General features: G+C 40.5%; 1 protein-coding gene across 6 annotated transcripts in view; it reads right to left on the minus strand.

Annotated features, from left to right (window-relative positions):
* The window catches only part of supt20h (SPT20 homolog, SAGA complex component), a 16585-nt gene extending 6606 nt beyond the window's left edge, over positions 1-9979 (minus strand). For 3 of the 6 annotated variants that reach the window (XM_086226751.1, XM_086226752.1, XM_086226746.1), the window contains exons 1-20: positions 9848-9979; positions 9283-9378; positions 9068-9103; positions 8509-8634; positions 8182-8308; positions 7135-7238; positions 6782-6898; positions 6629-6682; positions 4615-4754; positions 4362-4518; positions 4096-4152; positions 3883-3960; positions 2925-3094; positions 2811-2843; positions 2601-2712; positions 2357-2462; positions 1722-1877; positions 824-1136; positions 600-715; positions 217-272 (exon numbers count right to left, since the gene is read on the minus strand). In XM_086226751.1, the coding sequence (XP_086082877.1) occupies positions 217-272; positions 600-715; positions 824-1136; positions 1722-1877; positions 2357-2462; positions 2601-2712; positions 2811-2843; positions 2925-3094; positions 3883-3960; positions 4096-4152; positions 4362-4518; positions 4615-4754; positions 6629-6682; positions 6782-6898; positions 7135-7238; positions 8182-8308; positions 8509-8634; positions 9068-9103; positions 9283-9285 (2061 nt within the window). In that variant the 5' untranslated portion in view covers positions 9286-9378; positions 9848-9979. Of the gene's footprint in view, positions 1-216; positions 273-599; positions 716-823; positions 1137-1721; positions 1878-2356; positions 2463-2600; positions 2713-2810; positions 2844-2924; positions 3095-3882; positions 3961-4095; positions 4153-4361; positions 4519-4614; positions 4755-6628; positions 6683-6781; positions 6899-7134; positions 7239-8181; positions 8309-8508; positions 8635-9067; positions 9104-9282; positions 9379-9619; positions 9762-9806 lie in introns of those variants that run through there. The other 3 variants (XM_086226749.1, XM_086226747.1, XM_086226748.1) reach the window with 3 other exon arrangements.
* Between the last annotated feature and the right edge of the window lie 1140 nt (positions 9980-11119).

Here is an 11119-nt window from a genome sequence, read left to right on the forward strand (position 1 = left end):
GGATAAGTGGTTCAACTCCATTCAGGGTACCACATGCATGTCCTCATGGTGAAAGGTGTTCACAATGGTATATGGAGTGAAGGACAGGAAGAGAACTGTGACTCTGGTCATCATCACTCTAAAAAGGTTTGGGGGTTGGGAAAAAATCTTTGTTCCAAACAACTTACACTTGCATCCCTTGAACAATTTTACAGACAAACTAGTGAAGAGTCATACCTGCAGTAAGTTCAGTGGTCTCAGTCCAGCACTGCTGTTCAGGCCAAAGTGACTCCCTGGGGCACACATCAGAGTTACATTCACCAGACAGAATTGTAAAAATTAAGTGTGCGGCTAGAGCCAACAAATGGGGAAAGTCACTTCTTCTAATTTCTGGAGCAGCAGGATGTGTTCAATCCTCAAAAATTGTTAGTAACTGTAGAGCACATCCTCATCTGTTCCTGGTCTGGTGTAAATGGTATGCTGTGTTCTAGGATCCTGTTCTGAGGTCAGGATCAGGATTCATTATCACGCATAAGACTGGGAGGATTTTGTTTTATTCTGCCAAGTTCTAATTTTACTACCAGTAACAGCTAAGTGGGAATGACATGGAAGTCTCTTACCAGTCTGTGTGGCAGACTGCATGGAAGGCATCAGGCTTCCAGATGGCAGGATTCCACTCAAGTTAAGGCCTGGGCTAAGCATGGGGTTAGAGCCGGTCATCAGAGTCTGAGGACTGCTACACACAGAAGAATAACATCATGAAAACTGACTGTGTGCTGCTCAGACCAAATCTGACAAATCCAGTTAAAGAATGGCAAGAGAGAGAACATTAATATTGTCTTACCAGACCGAGCTGACCACATTGATGAAATTGAGCCCCGCCGGGTTGGCCATGACCTGCGACGAAGTGGTTCCCGTGGTGATCGAAGTACCCATGGTGGGCAGGGGAATGGTCATTACGGGTAAGGGTTGGCTTAGAGCTAGTTGCTGCTGGGCAAACGGCGTGAGAAGCGTGGGCTGGGACTGGTTCTGAACCACGGGAGCGTCTGATGGGGTCGGCGTCACTGAGAGAGGAGCGTTGAGGGAGTCAGCAGGGTGTGGAGTTGAGCACGGCGTGTTGGTGGGTGTGGGGGTGGATGGCTTGGGGGTTCCCGATCCTGAAGGTGGACAGAAGGTCAAAACAGACAACAAAGATGATGATGAGATGCAATTATCTGCAAGGGATGCTTCGCGTTAAGTGGTTAGGAAAAGCCAAATTGCTTCTATAAGATGACTTTTGACAAAGGTGTGCTAACATTTCCCATCCACTACCATTCAATGCGCTGAGCTAACTGAGGGTCTCAGCTCCCTAACACACATGCAGAGGAGAGAAGAGTATATCTATCTTCTTGTCTGGATCTGGAGAAAAAAAAGGGTATTTCCTGAGGAGCTGGTGTGGTCCTTTATTTTTAAATTAAGATGCTCATGTCGCGTCAAAGTATCCCCCCAGGTTAGGAGACTTTACTGCTGTTTTTTGTTGGAATGTATGATACATGAAATATTTCATAAGTCCTTGTCCAATTTCAGAAATGTCTATGTAGTCTTGTGCTTCTGTTTTAGCTCTCTGTTTCATAAGACCTGGAGGATTTAAGCCATTTTTCATAATTTGTCAAAGTTGATGTAAGACATTCCTATACAACTTAATCTAACAACTGTGCCTCACGGAAACCACCTAACTGCAGGTCAGACACGGCTGTACTCACTCTGTGTGGAGCCCATCGGGGAGAGGGAGGCAGGAGACAGCAAGCCCACCTGTCCCAGCTCCATGGAGTGTTTTCTGTTCAATGACTGGCTTTTGGCTGGAGGAGGCGTAGGACACTTGAGTAGACCACTGGTGGTTTGGGAACTATAAGGATTACCTAATGAAAATAAGGAGACATCTATTACATCCAAGTCATAATCCCAAACTGTAAATCTAACAGATCTGGATCCAGCCTGGTTCAGAAGTAATGTTCAACAAATATTAGCCATGAAAGGAAGAATGCTTTGGGATGTCTGTGCTGCTACAGTTAATTTACATGAGAATATTCACTGTGGTCTAGGAATATTTTGTTTCCCTTAAAGGTTTGGTGGTTGCATGCTTTTTCCACTCACTTGTCAAGTTTAATTTGGTTTCAGATTTTCTAGAAAATCTGCAGAATTCCTTTCAACAAACCTCATGAGAAAGGGTGAGAATTTAGTTCTTTCTTCAAAAATATTTAGTGGAAAGTCAGCATGGGGGGAGAGATTTTCCAGTCGCAGAAAATCACAGATTACGCCCCTATTACCTCTTTCTGAATCCGCTCTCTACTATGTCTCTGCTCTCTGGAGAAATCACGCCTGTGCTGTTCAGATGTACCTGAGGAGCCGCTGCCTGATCCTGAAGGCAGTTTGATTGGAGGAGGGCGGTGCTTCACCCCTTTTCCCAACACAGACGTCTGGACCAGTGGAGAAATACCATCACCCTGGTGATGACATTTAAGTCATGATAGTTACTCAGCAAAGGTCTTTGTATCATTATCAACAACATTATCTGTATAAAAAATTATATCAAATGTTTTGAGAAAATTTTACAAACCAGCAGCCATTAAGGGTGTACTCACCTCATCTTTGTTGGGGGAGGGAGGCCCCTGTCCCACGTTGCCTGAGTTATGGGACATTTTGACCTGACACTTCACATCTCTTTCATATACTCCTTTGTACTGAGTAAGAAATCTACAAAAGAGACAAAACACAAGATGTACAACACTCACTCCAGCAACTGACTCCTAAATCTGTGTATTCCAGCATGATTAACCTCTCAACAAACTTACCGGTCTGCATCTATCTTTGAACCTATGAGAAACCTGTGAATTAAACAAAAAAGACATGATTAATTTGAGTTTTAAATTCATGTGCACTGAATTGGTCTCACAGACTGTCCTTACGGGGGATGTATGAGCTTGAGGTCTGTGCTGTCCTCCTCTGCTTTTGGTTCTTTTGCACAGTAGATCTTCCCGTAAACCAGTGGGTCTCCCATTGACTGGAAAATAGACACCTTGGTCCTCTGGGCTTGACCCCCAACCTCACACTCAAAGGTGTAGTCATCTACAACTTCCTGTGTGAAGAAAGTGGACAAAGACAACTGAAAGACTGAATAAAACTTAACTTGTGTATTTGCTGAGAACAATCTCAGCTTGCCCATCTGACCGGCTCAATTATTTTGAAATATAACACCCTGGATGGAGAGGCGTACAACACAAAAGGAAAATGCAATTTATATGTGTAGTCACCATGAGGGGGGGGATCGTATTTTTTTAATACATCCTCTAAGTGTTTTGTGGTGACTGAGCACATGGAAATGTTGGAAGAGGTTTTGCTTGTTCAGTTTTACCATTAACACTTTTTAAATCCCTAATAAAGAATTGTGCCAAGACAAAAGGAGAAAAGGAACAAAAGGAGGAGGGAACGGAAGGGGACATGCCACCACCAACACTTATTTTCTGAAAATGCCTGTTTTACGGTCCAACACTGACTAAATATTACCACATGACTGCCTTTCAGGGGGAGTATGTTGTATATACATAAATGAAAGCGTCCAACACTAATTATGTAATTATGGACAGAATAAGTGCTTCGTCAGTGGCTGTCGGGTTGTTTATTTCCACGAATACAAAGGAATGTGCGTTTATTGCACTTTAGTGGTTGAGCCCATCAGTCTTTGCATCTGGCTTGTTGCAATGACTCAACCTATATAAACAAACGGGGCGTGTGATCCTTTTCAACAATGACGCAATGAAAAAAAGAAAAAAAAAGCCACAATCATTGTATAAAACACACTTCTTGTTTAGTTAAAACACTGAGCAGCCATCATCCTTTGAGTCTTATTGCTGCAGTGACACTCACCTCAGCAGGCCAGATCACAGTGGTGGGTTGAGAGTCCTCCAACTGCAAGGACTTCTCAACCACAGCATACTTCTCCACCTACAAGTACACACACAGGCTTATCCATCTGGTTTGTTATTGTCTTACTCTACAACTGGAACACGATGAGTTTAATGAGTTGTTAGTGTTACTGGCAGTGGTGACAGGGCATTAGGGGAACAGCACTCTACTTACGTCAATTTCTTTTGGTACACTTAGTTGGCAGTTGTTCTGCTTCCACATGTCGACACACTGTGGTGGAGAAGTGAGGGGAGAGAAGCAGAGAAACACAGAGTGGTATGAGCAAAAATAAGACAGCGTGTAGACACTCAGTGCAGTGGTGGGATTCTGCTTATGAAGTTTGTCAAATAGTAAACAGACCCAGTAAACTTAACCGTATTTGCATTTACACTGTCTGTCCTGTACAAGCTTGTCAAATTGTGAACACGTTGACTGCTTACGTTTCCGATCTTGGAGATCTTTAGGTCAACGACAGGCGCAGGTTTCCTCTCCTTCCTCTTCTGTAGGTAGTCGTAAAGTCGTAGCTGCGGTGGCATGGGCAGGTGGGACAGCTCCTGTTGTCTGTTTAGTGCAGCTCGAGAGTGCCTCTTGAAACATCTAACAACACATGCATTTCTTTTCACCATCACAGCTCTCATTTTTCAAGTCTTTCCTTTTAAAAAGAAAAACACTAGTGCAAGTGGGTTCAGTTACCGTTTCATGGAGCGAGTGTTCATTTTCTGCTTGTTGTAGAGCAGACGGTTGGCTGTGCAGGTGACAGAAATGGAAGGGTCCAGGCACAGAGGCTCCGCTGTGGCTAAAATCAACTGACTCTCCAGCTGTAATTTGTCATCCTGAAGCAGAAACACAACGACCGTTAGAGAAAACACGTGCTACTGCTAGAATGGACCCTCAAAGGAGGAACAGCCAACTAGGAGAAGAAAAATATAGAAGAGAGAAAATGCTTCTAATGTTGTAATTATGGCTCCAGTTGGTCTGTGTTCAGAAATGAAGCAGATGGTAAATTTCAACTGGTTTTTCAGGTTCAGGACCATTATGGCTGAAATATTTCACAATTCTGTACTGATACAGGTAGAATCGAACTGTGAGGACATAGCGGTGCAACCGTGAGCTATGAGAACTGGACAATAGAGGTGAGACTGCGACATTCTGTTGCTAAAGGCAGATATCAGCTTTGTAAGACAAACACTGGTTGTCAGACCACAACCACATTTCAACTGTTACCAGAAAAACACACACACACACACACACACACACACACACACACACACACACACACAAATCAACACAATGGAGGATTTAATTTAACAGCACCATAACCATGAAATTAGTATTCTTTCACAGAGACACATGATCTTCAACAGGAAATCGAGGTTAGCCTCCAAGCCAGTATCAATACAAAGTCGGACCTTGTGGTTCAATTTCACAGAGAAATAAAATAAGTCTGTGTTCCTGTCATGAGTTAAATATAACCACTTCTTAACTGTGGAAAAGGCAAAAAAATATGTACACAAATCCACATTCAAAATCACTCACTGAAAAAAAAGGAACTATCATCAAAGAAATACACGTGAAAGACACCATTCATGAAAAAGTCGGCACGATAACTTAATGCTCTCCCACAGCCATGTGATATTTTAGAGATGTTGAATAAACTTCATAAAACACAACTTAAAATTCCACCCAACACAGTAAAAGAAAATCCCCTTACATCCTGTGTACAACATAACACAACCGACGCAGAACGGTCTATGAAGAATCGGAACATGTTCAATAAAAAGAACGGTCACGAGTAAAGGAGGAGGACTGACAGACCGATTCTCTGGATAAGAGAGTGCAAGATTCAAAGCAATACATCCCATCCTTGAAGAACAGAGGGTAAGAGTCTACGTGATGAGGCACGTCATAGGTGAAAGGCTCACAGCAAATTGCATGAAAAAAAAACAAACAGAACTTCACAAATTAAACTGATCACGTGTAACAAGACAATAATCCTTCATCTTATGTAAATGAATCGAGGCAGATATAGAGTGCATCTACTTCAAAAACACATCAACCAGCCATATGTCAAATGTAAACAAAGAGGTGTTTCAGTTTAATCAATAAGGCAACATCCTTCCAGCGTCTCAACCACCTCCCGTTCAGCATGGATTTATTACCATGAACGCAGACATAAAAAAAAACAGCTGACAACTTCTATGTTGCTAATAATGATGATATATCTTTCATTCATACACATCATAATCAGCAGAGGTGTAGTTATAAATCCCTCAATGAGTCAATCAAGAAGTGAAGGTAAAATCAAGAATTAAACTGTTCAACTAAACCTGCACTGAACCCAAACGCAGGAATAAGCCCTCAACTAGATGTATGAATTCTTTAAACATTTCTGTAGAAGGCATGGCTCAAAAACAAGGATTTTCTGTTTTTCCAGGGTAAGTAAACACCAAGTCTGGTTAGTTGAGCAACTTAATTGCCCACAAAACAATTAAGACATATTTTTTGTTTTCAAATTAGTAGTAACAGTAAAGGAAATGAGTGAGCCATGTGCGCGAGAGGAGAGGAGAGGAGAGGAGCACATGTGCAGTACAGATCTCACAATGAAGAAAACAATTTGCAAGTAAGATGTCTGATTCACTTGTCAGGCAAACAAGTACAATACAACATCAATGTTGAACCTGGAGTTACAGAAGAAATAAAACTATACCTGTGTCCACTTGTGGTGGTCACTGGTCATTGCATGGACATCACAAATCAGTGTCTGTAGAGCAAAAACACAATTAAAAATTCAGCCCTTTTAGTTCAAAAGACAAATATTTCAAATGAGTATCAGACTTATTCAAAACGTGTTCAGGTTTACCTGCATGGTTGGCTTTAGTAGGATGTGCCTACTTTGATAGGTGGGCATCTTGGCGTTACCAGACTGCCTGTAGTCTCTCACCTCTACTATCACACACCCGCAGTGGAAGATGTTAACCTGAGACACAATACACACGCCAGACAACAGACAGATACAGACGGGGAGATTATCAAAACGCCAAGAAGGGACTATTCTGCTCACTTTGCTCTACTCTGTGAATATTCAACATGTCTGGTGGTTTAGAGAGAGAGCTTAGGACCTTAGTGTAACAGTCACAAAATGTTACTTACATTAAGAAAGCGTTTCAAAAGCACTTTGCGTATATTTGTATCTATGCAGATAAACATGCACACCTGTGATTTCTCCAACAAATCTACCAGAATAGGAGGCAACTCCTCAGCATCTAGGTACTCCAGCAGTTCTCCTTCTTCATATGGCAGACGAATAGTTTCAGAATCTAATAAGTAAATAAAACAACTGTTACAGATGAACAACTGTGATACACACATAGAAATGAAAAAAAAATAAAAAAGACCTGGGCAGAAAAGATAAGCCTGCACCTCGACGTGAGTATGGAAAAGCACAGATCATGCAGTTAGTAGAAGTGAAACAAAATGGATTCACAAACATATTGTGTTGATTTTTTTTTTTTGAAAGCATCATGAATTTATTCTTTATTTTTATTTCTGAATGGATATATCAGGTGTAAAATGGAGCAAATATTAGATTACTTCATCATAGTCTCGGCTGCTATTGAAGTTGTTTAGAGTTTCACTTTGAGTAGCAGATGTTTGAAGTTGCAGCATTCAGTTTAGTTAAATCAAAAAGTAATGATATATTTTTCTGCTAAATCTTATTTACCACAGTCGGGAGAGAAGTTACTTTATATGGTGAGTTTCCAAGTTTAAATTTATGTGGACGATTTTAATTTAAAGGCTTCCGTTTGTGCCAAATGCAGTTTTCATTTTGGCCTTAAGTATGAATGATCTGGTATGAAAAAACTAACAACAATATATTGAATATTGATTCACAATAAGCAAATATGAAATGCAATACAAATCAAACCAGTAACCAATTATCTTAATATCAAATTGGGAACTAACTGTTTTATCCCTGTCATAGTAACACAAAGTTTTTACACACAGTTACAGGATTATTCAGGACAGGCCTCAAGCAGCAATGATCCTCTGCAACTGCTGCTTTAGATTAGAAAAAAGAAAACATTCGCCTGATAAAACGTGACTATTTTCAATCAAACGTGACTTTCGTTATGTTGTGTTAATTATGGATTCCATCTAACATTGCACAATAAGACAGATAAATTAGTCGGTAAACAGATACAGATGATGGTGTTTCCTCACTGGCCTGACACAGTAGACTGTTGGTGTGAATTCTCTTACCAGATCCATTTTTGCCCCTGAGCATTAAAGAATAGCCTTCATTCCCAGGGTACAGGTTGACCACCAGACATGATACAGACTCCTGAGACACAAGCTTCTCCAACAGATTCACATTTCTCCTCAAATTCTTCAGAAAGGCAAACACATACAAACACACACAAAATTCAATATCAGAATATCATTTCAGTGATTATACACAAGCCAGCTGTACAGGAGAACGTATAAACTTGCTTTTAATTAAACTTTTCCTGCTATTATAGACATCATTCTTTGTTACAACAACTGTACTATAAAAAGTATAGAATCGGACCGTTACATAATACAAACCTTCAACTCTGGCTCTTTCTCACATTCTTCTATGTACAGCTCATAGAGCTTCTGATACAAACTCTTCCTTCCACCAGATGAAGCTCTTTTTTTGGCTGGTCGCTGTCGAGCACTTTCCACAATGTACTGAATAACAAACAGACAATACACTCAAATTATTTATGATTGTTGTGATAGAGGGGGTCAGACTACATTAACCCTAACCCAACATGATGGGAATCAAGAGCTGGAACCATAAGAGAACCTGTATCATTAACTTAAAGAATTAACATTGTATCTAACTCGCTGCATGAGAATGATGTTATGTTTCTATGCCATAGAAATGTACAAGGTCAAGCAATATAACATATTTGAGCACGTTCATATATCATAGGCAGACATGAGCAGCTTCTATCTAAGTGATTCAACTCTGTGTTCAGGGTAAGACATGTAACTATAAAAACAAGCTCACCTTTAACATATAAATGACCAATGAGCAGAATTAATAATGCCTTCATGTTGATAAAATCTTATCAGTTTTCATCCCTTCAAACAAGCAAGTATGATTTAGCAGCCTTACCTCGGCTCGATCCAATGCATATTCCAAAACTTGTTGCTGAGGGGCAAGAGTAAACATACATGAACTATATTGGGAACTTCTAAATGAGCAGGGATAAGCAGTCAGTCAGTCATAATGGATCTTTGCAGTTCGATATTTGACATATTACATCATACACAATCGAGGATGTCCACTCTTTAGTAGGAGATCGGTTAGTGGAAACAGACTGAGCTTACCATTGTGGTCCACCGCCAGATGCAAGGCGAGTGACGGTAGACGATGCTGTCCTTTCTGCCCCACACTGTCACCTTCCTAAAGTGACCATTCACACCCTGTACAGCAACATAACACACACACAACACTGTCAAACACACGCAGGTAGTAGATGTATCAACACAGATAACGTCGGGCTGAGTGACAGCTTGTTACTGATGCTAGACAGCAGTCAGATACCACAGGGGAGCAGCTATGACTCACGAGCCAAACTGTATCTTCAAAGTTGTTTTCATGGTTTAGTTGTATTTGGAATGTTTCGATAAAGTATATGAGCAGTCCGTGTCAGCCTCGATATACCTGGTACGCTAGGGTTTGTGAACTCCACTGACTGTGAGCCCAGGCAAGAGAGTGTCTCAGTAGCAACAAGCTCGTTGATGCCTGACCGTTGAGGCTAACGCGGCTAATGTTAGCATGCTAGCCCGTTCCTGGGCAGGCTGTAAGTTACCAGCTACGCTAATGATGTTGCGTCGCCTGGAACACAAACCTATAAAGCGACGCCATTCTCAGTGACAAGGATGGACTTGCCTTCCGGATTGCATAGCGGTCGACTGTAACTCCAATGCAAGAAAACGAAATGAAATTGAAACATCAGTGTCTTCATTGAAAAAAAGTCGGATCTGCAGCCATTTTCTTCCAGTGTGACAACAACAGCTAAACTTCCGGTTTAGGGCAGCAGTGGGCGGAGCCACATCAAGTAGCTGGACTACAACAGATGCTACATTGCTCGAAACTTGTTAATAGAGACTGTAATCTTGGTACACCCAGTCCAAACATTTAGTGAGGTTGTTCCAGTGTATATCTGCCGATGAAGATAGACTTTATTCAGACAATGAAACCACACTCAAGACATTACTGTGGTTTAATATTAATGGTGTCATGGTAAAGATAACAAATTAGTAAACAATCTAGTAAGAAAAAAGCTTTTTTTTTTTTTTTTTTTACACATTTATGTGTTACATTATGATTGTATTATTTTTTGGACATAATGTTTTGGAATGGACATGTTCTTAAACACTTGTCATCTATGATCTTATTTCTCTATGCTCAATATTAGAATATGAGCACCTGCAACATGATCACTAAAGTATTTCTGACTCTGATTCTTATAACCTAAATCACCAACTGTAAAGTTGAGTCCTGTTGTCAGCTGGTCACCTGACATGGATTATTCCTGTTTTATTACCTGAGGTCATGTTTGTCCATACCGTTACAGAATCTTTAGGGCTGATCTCTGTGCTGATGTTGCATATAACTAAATTCATTCATTTACTCATTGCCACATTGCCCAACACCAAATACGATCCAGGTAATGTGCCACCATAGACTTTACCCAGTTAAAAGAGGGGATTAATTGGTGTCCAACTATTTTTTTTCTTTTGTTATCCCCTATATGACTTGTCGAGCAATCTGTACATATAATTAGGACAATATACTATTTAAACCATTGGTAATGTCTTTAAAAAATTCAAATATACCGACTAATGGTTGTACAATATCACAAACTATAAAGGAGAATGGCTAAGGTGTGGCAATGCATTTAATTTTGGCTTTGCGTTGTAATGCATGAATCACTGCAGCCAGTCTGAAGGTGATCTGGCCTGCATATGAATATGAATGTGTTCACATCAGATGCTTTAGTAAATACTATTGTTATGTGTAAGTAAGAGCATCCACTCACCTCAATGATGTTTGTCTCTGGCTCTGTTTGAAAGTACTTTTTAATTTACTGTACACAGTTTCACTGCTGACAACAAACAGATCACCAGGGCTATAATTCTTTTATATCAAAAATTGGCA

The sequence above is a fragment of the Aulostomus chinensis genome, chromosome 15 (genome assembly GCF_037954235.1).
Source record: "Aulostomus chinensis isolate RoL2024-O1b breed Wild chromosome 15, RoL_Achi_v1.0, whole genome shotgun sequence".
Lineage (NCBI taxonomy): Eukaryota > Metazoa > Chordata > Actinopteri > Syngnathiformes > Aulostomidae > Aulostomus > Aulostomus chinensis.